Source organism: Antedon mediterranea, chromosome 2, assembly GCF_964355755.1.
Source record: "Antedon mediterranea chromosome 2, ecAntMedi1.1, whole genome shotgun sequence".
Classification (NCBI taxonomy): domain Eukaryota; kingdom Metazoa; phylum Echinodermata; class Crinoidea; order Comatulida; family Antedonidae; genus Antedon; species Antedon mediterranea.
In genome coordinates this window covers 24,996,575-25,011,771 of record NC_092671.1, presented here as the reverse complement: position 1 = coordinate 25,011,771, position 15,197 = coordinate 24,996,575, and the positions used below count along the sequence as shown (strand labels likewise).

Here is a 15,197-nt window from a genome sequence, read left to right as displayed (position 1 = left end):
TATCTTAAATTCATTTATTTTTTTGGGGCGTATTTACAGTCATATATTTTGAATATATTAAATACTTGTTTTATTTTTATATATAAATTATACTGTTAAATCATGGAGGTCTATTTTATACCTCCATGGTTAAATTAGAAAAAAGAAACAGTGCTCATATTTGGAACATGATCTCTTTGTTGTTTATTATAAATTAATTTTAGTTAAGATCACGGGACTGCTGACTGAAGTTATAGTAATCTTGTTTACTTGAGCAGTCCCTGACCAATTCATCTCTCTATATTTTACAATACGGTTTGTTGATCAAATAAATAAATGAAATAAAAATGAATAAAAAATCAAGTGAGCAAGATCAATAATTGCCGTAACAACAAACGCTCAATAACAACGCAACAATTTGTAAAACATTAGTTCACATCTGATTTGAATGAGATAATTATTGGTTAATTTTTTAAGAGCAGAATCAGTTAAACTCTGTTTCAACAGGAAAATAAAAACATAGAAATTGTTACTTTATGTTATTGTATTGTTATTTTAAATCATTCATTTATTAACAAATATTATTCAGATCATTTGGTTGTTTTTTTCTGTGCAACACCTTACTATACTATAGTTACTATAATAATAAGGTGCTAATCATGGGAAATCACAGCCCAAGGAGCTTGTTGACACGTATGAAGGTGTAAGCCTTGGCATACGCCTTGCATGTGAAATAGGCAGTCGCATTAATAACGCAGTTCACTACGCCACGTCTTTGGCATTATTAATGACATGTAGCTACATACCCCATCTAAACTACAGATAGATATGTGGCCACAGAAGACTCCATTAAATTAAAGAGACAATCTGGATCAGGATCCCAATTCTTGACCACATTTATTATTTAACTAATCTGTCACGATTCTCGACCCTTTTTCTCTGATGGAGGTTCCAACTCTCTTATTGCTCTTGTTATATTACTATTTAAAAATCATACATCACTGTAATATAATATTTAAGTATTATTACAATTCTATACCCAATAATTATAGGTTGTATGTAAAATATATTAATGATCCTACCCACAATCAGAAAAACGCAATTCTGAAAAAGAGTAATAGAAATTTGTCTGCAAGTACCAGTAAAAAAAAAAATAGCATTATTCCTCAAGATTGGGCTGGTATGGTACGGCAATAGAGAATTGATTACTATATACCATTTATTTTATTCTTTAAATAACATTCTGGCAACAAAAAGATCGATTTTGGCATATTCTAAATAACTAGAGATTTACTTTCACCAATATACATTTTAATTATAAATTACAAATGGTCAATACTTTTTTACAAATCAGTATATAAGCATAAAAAATGTCATGCTTTTGTGACGGGACATTTTACTTTACCACTACACAGACTACTGACCATTTTTCCGACCGGACATTGAGCCAGTTGTTGAATTGGTCAGTTGTCTGTTGACAAAAAAAATAAAAAATGTTCGACAAAATGTCCTGATGTACAAAATGCCCCGTCAGCAAAATGTCCAGTCGACCGAAAGTCAAGACAGCAAAATGTTCCTTTAAATAATGAGCACATTTCAATTTTATAAAGTCATTACAATTTAATAGCAAATCTTGTATTAAATAATTAGTAATTTAAATAAACAAACTTTATGGAATGTAGATAGTCACAGTAAACTAAAAGTGAGGCACTATTTCTTAAATAGAAAGTGATATTGAAATAGTAAATGTTAAATTACAACATTACACAAATGAATTACTTAATCGCAATAATGCAATAATGCAATAATCAAAACACAGTTCTAAAGCAACTCTGTCTACACTATCGAACAAATTGTGATGCCCATATATGGACATGATGATGTCATATCACTACTATATTTGGGCACATCACACATTCTTTGTCAAACTAGTTTGATAGTGTAGAAAGACGTTATAATGTCCACACCTACAAAGTGGTTTCATATTGTAACAACTTCCATAATAGGATTTTTAATAAAGTGATCAGAGTAGCAATTGTTTTTTTCGCTTTATTTGATACGCATTTAGTATCACAGTACTGATTTTAAAGGGACACAATATTCCATAGAAAATACAAAATATGTAACAAAGTCCAATAAAAGGCAAACGTTTGTCAGCCACCTTTATCGATTTTATTTGGTCTGTGATTTCACTTATAACCTTTTCACATCTGTATAAATTGTTACAACTTGTAACAAGTTGTAACCAGGTTTGATCTCCTGACTTATTACATGTTTTCACACACGCATACATGAACTTTGTGAAATCTCGGGAGGAAAGAATAGTTGCGCGCTATTTGATTACTACAATTGGTCAGTTAATACCAGATAAGATACAGAATGTATAACAACAACACAGACTGAAAATAAATTGTCATTACAAATAATAAAATTTGAAATATTGGTTTGTACACATTGTATCCTTATTATTTGATTGGTTAATTACTTTTATTTTAAATTTCCTACACATCCAACAGCTAGCAAGGATAGACAAACAATTTTAAGCCTGTTTTCGTCGTTGATCGTTAACAGTTCAATGACGATCGTTTGAAATGATGACAATAGCGACTACCTTTTCCTGTAAATCGTTAACATTTCAATGTTTACGTAGAAGATTGCCGATTATTGTTAACGATAGTGTCGAATAACGTAAATTGTTCATGCTTACAAACTAAGTGTCATTTGAGGCTTGGGGGTTTTGTTCAAAGAGTCATGAGACAGTAAGTCAGGATGGAACCCTTGGGATTGAAATAAGGCAAGAGTGTTAACCACCAAACAACATCTCCAATACAAATCACTTTTTAGTCCACTCTCATAATTTTGAGTAGCTTTTAAGTTTAAGTGATATATTATATATTTATATTTTACTTTCTATGGACCAGAGATTCCGAAAAAAAAGATTAAATGGATTTAATGAATTATACTCTCGTAATTCATGTAAGCCAAAATGTCAATAAAAATATCCTATCCATTCTACTCATAAATATTCTATCCATTCTACTCATAAATATCCATTACTTGTAGTTCTGTACTGAATAAATGATATTAATATTTTTATAAAACGAAACGATTGAAACACTATAAAATAGTAAACTGTATCATTGAAAATAAATAAGCAATACACAACATAACAGCAATAATAACATTTACAATATGTTACAGAAAAACACTAATGTAATGTACAAATGTATTCATTCAAGGTGCAAAGGATTGAAGTTTGAACATTCAGGGTTGGAATGGTAACAAATACTGCACATTTCCGTAATGATCCCTAGAAAAATTAAAATTAATAATCTTTGTACAAATACAGTTATTGAAAAATCTAATAAATACATTTTCTGACTCATTTCTTATACAGTACTCATAATATAACAATAACAATAATACAGTAATAATATGTATTCATCATATTCATTTTAGCAACTTCCATATACTGTGTTCAAATAATGCTTTTTCACATTTATTTTAATTATTACTTTGGTTATTTTGATCAGCGCAGTTGCTGCTTTGAGCTAACCAGTTACTCATTTGTACATCTGGTATAATAATACATGTATTTAATTTCTTGAAGTTTATGCTATATTAATTTTCTTTAATGTCAACTTCTCCAAAACTGGTCTTACCAAATTATTACAAAAACAAACTGAAAAACCAGACATTTTGTTAAGCACTTTAATACAGTATATTGTAAACTGAATCTATTCTACTGTATTCTTATGTTTAATGGCAAAGATGCCAACAAAACTGAAATAAACGTCTTTAAAGATTGGTGAACATACTTTAGTTTAAATTATTTAACATCTGCAGTTTTCAGAATATCACTAGCAAGTGAAGAGACAGCCACATCAGCCTGGCAGTTAGCATTATGAACAAGCCAGTTTAGTGTATCAATTAGCTTGCCACCCTCTGCTAATAGCTGTTCTGCATGGTTTTTCTCTGTTGTAATCTGAAATGACATTGAACATTTATTTTTTAGTTATTGGGTCGGTTTCTGCTGAAAAAAAAAAAATATCGATTTTTCCTAAACCACATTTTTTACCACAAACCACAGAACTGATCGCGTTGCAACCGAAAATTTTCTCTGACGTTAATCGGTTATCTGGTAATCGCTTTTTAAAAATCACGTCATCCATACCCACAGCGCAGTTCAAGTTATGGAAGACCAATGAGAGTTGGTTTGTTTACATTCTATCGCTGCCTAAAACTCTCACATGTAGGATTAAAAATTAAAAATTGAACTCGTAAAGCTATATTATTTGTAAAATAAACATCTAGGCCTACTACCGTACCACATACAACAGAATAATGATGTTATATTAATAAGGACATGTCGGCGAGAAAAGTTTGTTTCGCCGTCTACTCTAGGCCCAGCCTAGCTATGTCTCTACAACAGGCCTAAAAGGACTGGTGGGATGTAACGGTGTACTTGTAACGCAGAATCCTGGAGTCTCTCGGTATAATTCTCCCCCACAAAATAATAAAAATCAAATGTTTAACATTTGATTGTTATTCGGTCCACTGCTGCCCAAAAATAATTGATTAAAAAAATAAACGATTAATAATCGATTATTTCTGCTCAGCAAACCCCTAGTAAAAAACTGAATACCACAAAACTGTAAATTAACAATCATTAGTTTGGCCCAAGTGGGCCCCGAGTCATCAAAACAAAAGTGGGTCATCCCGGGCGGAATAGTCCCTGGGTTGAATCGTCCAGGATTCCAGTTATTAGCACTATAATATAGATATATCCTGCTCTTCCATACGAATCCATTTAATTGTTACAGCAACAATTGCAGATTGCTTTATTATGCTTGTATATTTATCTCTTAACAATTCTTCTTACCATTCTTTTAACAAACCGTAGAAGAATCTTCTGCTTCTTCACATCTACCTTGCGGAGTGCCACTGCTAAATTGTCCATATTCTGGACAGACATAGAATGCTCATACTCGCCTCCATACAGCTGAGCCAATAGAGAAAGACAATTACAAGCCAATAGTTGGCTATCATTCTCGCAAACGCAAATCTTGAAAAAGAAAAAACATAACTTTATTTAATAAAAGGTAATTACTAAAATAACTGCAAACTCGCACTAGTATGTACAATAGGAGTTACTAGCGTTGTTGAGCGGCATTTTGTGGTTACCCATTTTTTGCATGAATTTATATTCTGTTACTGTAGTAGCGGCCTACATTACCGTTAAAATTTAGGCATAGCATTTAATAGGGCCAAACTAGCTAAGCAAACTTAATTGAAAGGTTTAGCATGCGGGCTGCAATGTATCACGTAAGTAGGCTTATCCGTATCGAGGCTAGTAATATTTTTGCATTTTTTTTTTACAAATTCTTAAGTCAAAGTTCGCATAACTCTTTTTATATTAGTTTTTAGTTGGGGTACCCGAGTCTAGGACTTGCTCATCTTCTCTTTTTCTTCCATCTGGACACTATTGAGTAAAAAATGCGATTTATAAAGTACTACTCCTTACTTTTTCATTGTAGTATTGAGCTGGGATTTGGCATGGGTATACTACAGGAACATGTCCTCAAATTTATAGAGCTGGATTTTTTAATTTCAAACCGGATGCAGCCATATCACGTCTCGAAGATGGTACCGTATAGCCGTATTTGGTAGCGAGGTTATTGATGTGTATGTGACTTTACATCCGGTCTTATGACGTCATTACAGCTTCTTTTGCTGTACCCCGAGTATCGCACATTCATGCTTGTTTTCATTAGTCAACTATATTTCTATTTTTTACATGGGATATTGCACGTTCTCCTTTGACAGGCACAATGAAATTATCAACTTTTTCAAATCACTTTCAATAGACTATAAGATTAAAAAACCCTTCACCCTAACCCATTCCAAAATACTATTAATCATTTGATTACCAAAGCTGTTAGGTTGTCTGTTAGCTGAATTGCTGGTTTTAAACTCAGTAAAAGGTCCTCAGCTACATTTGTCTCTTTTCTATCTTGCTTGGCCTAGGAAAACAAACATAAAACAAGTTATTAAACTATATTAAGATATGCTTCATTTTCGTAATAGACATAGCGCGTTCTACTATTTTGTACCATTTATTCTTTTCGTGGGCAAGGTGCGTTTCAAGTGGGCCAGTGTAATTTTGTTTTCAAGAAATTCTGTATTTTTTTTCGTCTATATTTTCTTTAGTCTTTCAACTGGTCTTCCTCTACAGCTAGATAGTTATTAAACTATTAATAGAATAATATCACATATAATACAATTTAAAAAGAATTGTGGGTTGTTTATTTATGTGTTACACAATATAATAAACCTTTATTTATCTTTCCAAGTATTGGAATAATGATGTATTTTATGCTTTAGCGGCTGCTTTTGTGTTTGATGTATATTTTTATACACTATAATAAATCTTTATTATTGTTGAAACAACAAAAACAAAATATATTATGACACAAACATATCGATAATTGTATATGATGAACATGATAAAAAAAGGTTCATGGTTATCTGGTGACAAGAAAAATTAATAATTATGAATTAAACAAACAAATTAAAAATGTGATTATAGTAGTAAATGTAAATCACATGTAAATGTTGTCAATGATTAAAAACATAATTAAATAGTCCAAACAGGTGTATATTGATATGCTAATTAGTTCTTGATTTGATTATGAAGATTCTCTTGTGTAGACCATATGGATAAAGGCAGAAATATTGTAAACCCACAGGCGTTGGATGAGTGTTGATTTTTAACTTCACATGTATAATAAGAGTAGATCGGGAGAAGTTTTAAAGGGATCAACATGGTCATGTAATTATATCAAATATATATGTATAGTGGAGGAATAAAGAATTGACGTAAGAACTGCATATCCACTCGAGATGAGCTAAGAAGTACAATGAAGAAATAATAACTATACAGCAACAGTTTATTGGTTAAAGAGACTACAAGAAGATAAGATTATAATGTTGATATAAATTAAAGAGTTTACCTGAAGAACCTGTCTCACAACCCCAGCAACATGTTTGAGAATAGCATTTAACGTCTCCAACAGACACTGTACTAAGATGTATGCAGATTTGTTGTCTGATTTCTCATCTTGTCTTTCAAGTAAGTGAGATGCCCCATTGAATAACTCAACTATGTATTTAACCAAACCTGGGAAACAATTAAATTAAACTAAAATTAGTGTAAACAAATGTTTGTTTAAAAGGTATGTTAAAATACAATTTCATACATGCATCTGAACATCTGAAGCTCACACTATCCGGCAGTAACAATGCAATCTGACCTCACCTTTTCAATGATCCTATTTTACTAGGGAAGTGTCACCTATTGAAGGCACTCTCATGTTTCCAATTTGCGCTCAAATATTTTAAGATTGGAAAATGGAAACTATTTAAACATTCTTTCATTGCACACAGCTTCTGTCCTATTGACGTTAGCGGCCGAAAGGAGCAGCATAAAAGGACACAACCCTATTTTGTGTCCAGGTATGGAATCCTTCTCTCCAAAAACACATAACCGCACTTGAACATCGTGCGACCAAACTAATTCCAGCTATCCATTCTTATTCATATGAAGATCGTTTAAAGTTTCTTGGCCTATCAACCCTGTATGACAGACGAATTTGTGGTAACTTGATCACATTCAAAATTGTCAAAGGTTTCAATGGTTTAGCCACGGAAGACATCTTTCAAATGATATGCAATGTAAGCAGAAATACACGAGGACATCAGTTTAGACAAACCAAAATTTCACAAAAGATTGAACTGTAAGAGATCCACTTACAAACTTAAACCGTATACATATTCTCCAGAAAAAAGCACTTAGAAATATTTGTCATGTTCATTTTATGCATCCTTCTCATCCACTTTTTATTTCGACCCAAACATTAAATATTTTTGACCTTTATACGAAACACACTGCTATATTTATGTATCAATATAAACATAATCTATTACCTGAATCATTTAATAACTTATTTAGTACATCTGCCTCATTCCATAATTACTCAACTAGAAACAGGTCAAACTACTGTCCACAACTAAAACGCACCAAAGTCGGACAGCAATGTATTTCCTACCAAGGAACACATATTTGGAACAATTTAACAGACTATATAAAACAATCCCCCACTTTAAGTTTGTTTAAACAGAGATTAAAGCAATATTATAACAATAGAAATATTTAAGTTAAGTAAATCACATTATGTTATTTTGGTTTGTTCTTTTTGTTTGTACTAATTGTTTGATCTTTTTGTTAGGGTTACATGCTTAAAGCACTTGTGCTTATTTTGTATCCCATTCCATTATCTTATTATTAGGTTATATGCATGCATTCATGCATATAACCTCTTGATTCTGTCAGAATCTTTATTTATTTCTTTATTTATTTATTTATTTATTCTTTCCTTAGCACTATTTGTCCGTCAATTATCTTGATATCAGTTTCATCTAACTAAGTCAATTTTTCAGAGTATATTCCTTATGGCCAGGAATCGATGTGGTTATGTTTTCACGATGCGCAATCAAAAATTACGCGGTCTACGCGCGATTTAACGAAATCACGTTTGTAATCATATCTTCACAAGCATGAATCACAATTAAACAAAATTTGGTACTCATAAATTTCAGGTCATATTTCATCATATGGCAATACAATTACGTGCGTAGCGCATATAACGCATGCGTACGCGCGCTTAAAATGTTGAAAATTGTCAGAATTTATTTTCGATGAAATTAGAGTACGTTTCAGGCAATTTTAAGCGTTTAAAAAATTGCCATGAGTGCGCAGATTATTGCATGCGCACTGCGCGTCAAACGTTAATGCGCACTGTTTTTGTCCGATTACTGTTGTATAACCTTTCTTTAATAATATCATCATATTTTATTCACTTTTCAACGCGAAACAGCGTTATACGAGCACGTCAAAAGTGACAGGCTACGCACGTGTAAGTTAACAAAATGGTGAAAATATACTAAATTTTAAAATTAATATATATCGTTACAATGCTCGGGAACATCTATTTTTTATTTAATTTTCTTGAAGTGTATGTATCATATGTATGATTTATTATGAAATTAGAAGAACAAAAGTTGATTAAGTCATCATTAATGGCATATTAAATTTAACAAAATTAACTTCGACAATCAAACAAATTATAACATATTCTTAGGCCAAAATAACAAACTTAACATTAACTTTCTTCCTTAAGAAGTTCATATATTAAAGTTAAAAGTATATAGTTTGACAGTGCATCATTTTTTTAAATTTTTAAAGATGTCATCATAGTAAAACATTATAATTCATTGCGGTATGTAATAATCTATCTGCACCAAAGTGGTTACTGCATAGTAAATACACGGAGGAATTTTTCCATAACTTTTAGTCAGTTGTGTATGGCTCGGTGGTCTTTGCTCGTGTCTATAGCAGTCAAGTACCGAGTTCGAGTCTCACCTTGGGAAACCAAACGAAATAAGATTTTTTTTATTATCCGTATTGGTTGTTCAATTATATTTCTTAGTGTATAGATTATACACATGATTTATAATGAAATCTAAATAAAAACACAAATGTGGTTTATGACATTATATACGCAGAAAGATCTTTGATCGGATTATGATACCGGCTATTGTATTTGCGTTAGCAAGATCCTGTCATATATTATAAATAACTAATGATTCTGAGAAAATCAATCAATCAATATATCTTAAATCAATCAATTATCTTTATTTGAATCAATGCATATAACCTATAATTCGTCATAGTGACGAATTAAATCTAGTTTGTATTGTATTTGTATATGTTTTTATTTTGATTAAGGAATAAAAATGTCGATGAATTGAATTAATTACACATAGGAATAGTTTGCCAACCGAAGTCGTCATTTCTGAAACCACCAACACATTTAAAAACCAATCGGATTCGTTTAAAAAGGCACACACTGCCTAAACTTAACCATCTAAACTAAACTATGTGATAAGATATCCTACTAACCAAAGTCAATCATCTGAGGTATACAGCTTTGTTCTATTATCAAGCACTGAAAGATGTTGAGAACAAGACACATTGCACTACTTGTAGGCACTTGCTGGTGATCAACTACAACTTGAAATAACACCTGTAGAAGGCCTAAATCTTGGATTGTCCTGTATAAGAAAAAAAATAGAGTAGAAAAAGTAGAAATCATTTATAATGTACGTTAGTTAGTATCACAAAACACCTGATTATATTCATGCAATTTGATTGGTTAATTACACATCTCACGGAAAAGCGATATCTAATGGTGATAATTAACATGCTCAAATGCAACTTTCGGTAACATTTTAAGAATGTTTGCCAAGTGACATTGTTGACTGTTTTACTCCGCGTCTAAAGTTGGAGCACTGCCTTTTTAAATGGCCTTGCTACCTGGACTAGCATTTATCGATGATTTACGATGAATAAAAGTAGATTTATTATAAAAGAAATATTATTATTATTCATTGAATGGACAGAATATTTCATTTGATGAAAAATTGACTGCTCTGTTTTAAACTCGGTTTAATTGCCTCATTAAATATCTCAACATCCAACTCATAAACATTCATTATTTGTAGAGTAATCTGTGAAGAATGCAGAATGGATCTTAACTCAACTGAAAGGAACTATTTGTGCAAGAGCAAGGCCATGTTCAAGCTACCGAATGGAACAAAATATGTAGATAGAATGAACTGTTGGTAAGTAGTCACTGTAGCAAATACTATGCACAATTCAAAGTTGATGAGTTGCAGTCAGTTGATGTGAGTTGTAGTCAGTTGATGTGAGTTGTGGTCAGTTGATGTGAGTTGTTGTCAGTTGATGTGAGTTGTAGTCAGTTGATGTGAGTTGCAGTCAGTTGATGTGAGTTGCAGTCAGTTGATGTGAGTTGTAGTCAGTTGATGTGAGTTGTGGTCAGTTGATGTGAGTTGTGGTCAGTTGATGTGAGTTGTTGTCAGTTGATGTGAGTTGTAGTCAGTTGATGTGAGTTGCAGTCAGTTGATGTGAGTTGTAGTCAGTTGATGTGAGTTGCAGTCAGTTGATGTGAGTTGCAGTCAGTTGATGTGAGTTGTAGTCAGTTGATGTGAGTTGTAGTCAGTTGATGTGAGTTGTTGTCAGTTGATGTGAGTTGTGGTCAGTTGATGTGAGTTGTGGTCAGTTGATGTGAGTTGTGGTCAGTTGATGTGAGTTGTGGTCAGTTGATGTGAGTTGTGGTCAGTTGATGTGAGTTGTTGTCAGTTGATGTGAGTTGTTGTGAGTTGATGTGAGTTGTGGTCAGTTGATGTGAGTTGTGGTCAGTTGATGTGAGTTGTGGTCAGTTGATGTGAGTTGTAGTCAGTTGATGTGAGTTGTTGTCAGTTGATGTGAGTTGTTGTCAGTTGATGTGAGTTGTTGTCAGTTGATGTGAGTTGTTGTCAGTTGATGTGAGTTGTCGTCAGTTGATGTGAGTTGTTGTCAGTTGATGTGTGTTGTCGTCAGTTGATGTGAGTTGTAGTCAGTTGATGTGAGTTGTAGTCAGTTGATGTGAGTTGTAGTCAGTTGATGTGAGTTGTAGTCAGTTGATGTGTGTTGTGGTCAGTTGATGTGGGTTGTGGTCAGTTGATGTGGGTTGTGGTCAGTTGATGTGAGTTGTTGTCAGTTGATGTGAGTTGTTGTCAGTTGATGTGAGTTGTTGTCAGTTGATGTGTGTTGTCGTCAGTTGATGTGAGTTGTGGTCAGTTGATGTGAGTTGTAGTCAGTTGATGTGAGTTGTAGTCAGTTGATGTGAGTTGTAGTCAGTTGATGTGGGTTGTGGTCAGTTGATGTGAGTTGTGGTCAGTTGATGTGTGTTGTCGTCAGTTGATGTGAGTTGTAGTCAGTTGATGTGAGTTGTAGTCAGTTGATGTGAGTTGTTGTCAGTTGATGTGTGTTGTCGTCAGTTGATGTGAGTTGTAGTCAGTTGATGTGAGTTGTAGTCAGTTGATGTGTGTTGTCGTCAGTTGATGTGAGTTGTAGTCAGTTGATGTGAGTTGTAGTCAGTTGATGTGTGTTGTAGTCAGTTGATGTGAGTTGTAGTCAGTTGATGTGAGTTGTAGTCAGTTGATGTGAGTTGTAGTCAGTTGATGTGAGTTGTAGTCAGTTGATGTGTGTTGTAGTCAGTTGATGTGGGTTGTGGTCAGTTGATGTGGGTTGTGGTCAGTTGATGTGAGTTGTAATCAGTTGATGTGAGTTGTAGTCAGTTGATGTGAGTTGCAGTCAGTTGATGTGAGTTGTGTACATGCTTAACCCATATAATGTAACCTACATGCACCATCTGAAATTTAGTTAGCATCTTTTTTATTTAATAATAGTACAGTAGTGCCAAACATTTTGTACTCTATCCTCTCCTAAAGCTCAGGGCTGATACTCAACAAGGGTGATATAATTGAAATAATGATACAAGTACATAACTGAAGGTAAATGTTATCAAGGTAGCTTACCTAACAAAATCATGGTTTCTTTCAACAAGCGCCAACATTAGCTTTAGTGCATATACTGGGAATGGGTCCGGTTCCAGCAAAACTCTTTCTAAATTTCCCATAACATGTTGATTGATTATTTCATATATGACTTTCTCATGTGAATCTCCTGTCTCATCTACTTGCAGGTTTCTATGATTTAGATACAGACTTGTGATCTCAACCAAAATATGTAAGCAAAGAGCTTTTGTGCTGCCTGTATGAAAAAAATACAGAATGTAAAGTTTGTGGCATAGCTGCCTAGGCCTATCAAAGCGAGTGAGAACTTTAAAAACTGCTATTTATCAAAATTGACCTGGTATTTTAGTCAATTACTTTTAGTAAATTACTTTCAATAAATCTACAATTATATTATAATCATGAATCATTCCTGATTCAAATGCAAAATGTGCAAACTAGATTAAAAACTATACTCGTTTTGTAGTTACAAATATGACTGGTGATATTCGTCAACACGAATACGCTTTACGAATATGAAATATGGATCAGCTCAAAATTTTCAAAAATGTGTGACGTATCTGTTTTCTTAAGATTGTGAAACCTCCCTATTGTTTAACGTTTTTCCATTTATTTACTTTATGAAAAAATGACAGAAACTCTAAATCAATCAGTGTTAATACTGAGATAACAATAAATAAAATAAAGATGAGAAAATCTGTGAGTGTGGGCTAAAAACTGCTAATGTAATGCAACGTAAGTGAGTTGACAAATCACAAGCGACGGATTATTCGAAATTTCGCTGGTCATTGGTCAACACGCTTGCGTTGCGTCTACGTCCTTGCTTTGCATCCAAGTGGAAACCAACCTTTAACTGCCATTTAAACTCTAAACAATTCTATGATGGCTGATGACATAGACTTTTTTTTTTTTATTGCTTGCACATGGAACAGAGATGAAATTGATATCATTTTTAATTTTTTTGCATATTCATTGATTTGAATTTTTCATGGTTTTTTTGTATTTGGTATTGTTATTTTAACTTTTTAGAATTTCAAACAATTTTATGTAATCATAGCATGGTGAACTTTATAGAATGCTTTGAAATTGTTAACTTTTTTCAATATACCACAATAAATAAATTAAATAAATTTTAATTAATAAGAATATTTTAATTAATAAAAATATTTTGCTTAATACTGTTTAGTAAAATCATAAATTTAAAGAAGAAAAAAAATGTATAACCATTGTCAGAGTTGACAAGTTCAGCTAGGTGTGGATACACAGACACAATAATGGCTTCTTGGTGTTGCATTAAGATTGCAGGCTGCTGGGTTGTGGCTTCCAGTATTGACAAGACAGTTTCTATGTATTCCTCTGTTCCAATACGCCCTGTCAAAATTCCATATAACAAAAATAAATAAAGTCGCATAATGACATTAATATACACAATGTTTTGTGACAAGTGACGCTAGAGGGCTTCCATGTTGGGACTGTAATAAGAAATATGAATATTTAGAGGCTCTTTACCAAAACGTCTCACAGCACTTATAATCGAAAAGGTGGGTTTTAAGAAGAGATTTAAACTTTTTGAACGTAGACGAATTACATATATGTACAATGTAATGGATTCCGAGGAAAGGTACAGTGGCAGAAAATGCCTTGTGAGAATGGGGAATTTGTCAAGTTTGTTTTAGGCACTTGGAGAGTGAGTTTATCTATATGTATGATGATTAGGTTGACTAGTAATTTTCAGCTGTTTATAGAATAGATACAGATCATTTCAGTCTTAATAGAATAATCATTACGGTTATACATACCTACAGCTGGGTCAATATTTGTTTCTCCACAATCAATCAATTTTAGATGACTAACTAGCTCTCCCATGTATGTAATGAACTGCTCATTAGCAACACAGCCACGGAAAATCTTAAACGAATCAGAAAACTCAATAGTTTTTAACTCGATTCCTTATCGATCCATTAGCAACAAGTAAACATTATAACAAGTTTGATTGTAGTATCTTGAAAAAAGGTTGATATTATTATTTTAATTGACCATTTTTTTTTTTTTTTTGAGATGGAAAAATATGCTGGAGAGGAGGGGAATGTCACAGGGGAAAGATTCGGGTGGTATTGTTGCAGTGGGATGGATGGGGGAAAAACAGCTGGCTCCCTTCTTGTCTATATTATACGTATTTGTGTGTTTGTCCGTATAACATCAAAACTAAAAGATAGACAGACAGATAGATAGATTGGCACGGAAAAATTGTGGAGGCAATCCGGACAAGGATGTCAATTCTGGACCACTTTTTGTTATTCTATTAATTTGAGGCTGTAACCACAAGACAGGGTTGGCATTTATCAATATTTGCTTATATTTTTGCTTAAGCTGAAATATTTAAGAAGTGCTTAGGCAAATAACTTAATCTTATTTATCAAACCGTCTTAGCAGAAAAATTGAACTCTGGAGGGCAGCAAAAGAAGAAAAATCCTTGCTTACGTGTGCGCATTAGATTTTTTCTCTTAGCGATGGCGGCGCTATAACATTTTATCTCTGTATTTTCACTCCCAACAAAAGAGTGCGCATTCTGGCTACTATTGTTTTTATTATTTGAAAATAGAGAAAGATCACAACAGTCGGAAATACATATGAAAATCATTCGCTCTAAACTTAAATCAAATTAACATTTATTTATTTTTATCAATGACAGCGACCCTTGGCAGCTGATACAGTTTTCT

General features: G+C 32.9%; 1 protein-coding gene across 1 annotated transcript in view; it reads right to left on the bottom strand.

The window, feature by feature from the left end:
• Positions 1-602: 602 nt before the first annotated feature.
• Positions 603-15,197, bottom strand: part of LOC140040765 (serine/threonine-protein kinase ULK4-like) — a 106,321-nt gene continuing 91,726 nt past the window's right edge. Inside the window, exons 21-28 of the mRNA XM_072086930.1 lie at positions 14,277-14,385; positions 13,702-13,848; positions 12,481-12,715; positions 10,001-10,152; positions 6,993-7,159; positions 5,910-6,002; positions 4,862-5,044; positions 603-3,964 (exon numbers count right to left, since the gene is read on the bottom strand). Coding sequence (XP_071943031.1) covers positions 3,809-3,964; positions 4,862-5,044; positions 5,910-6,002; positions 6,993-7,159; positions 10,001-10,152; positions 12,481-12,715; positions 13,702-13,848; positions 14,277-14,385 — 1,242 coding nt within the window. The 3' untranslated portion in view covers positions 603-3,808. The remainder of the gene's footprint in view (positions 3,965-4,861; positions 5,045-5,909; positions 6,003-6,992; positions 7,160-10,000; positions 10,153-12,480; positions 12,716-13,701; positions 13,849-14,276; positions 14,386-15,197) is intronic.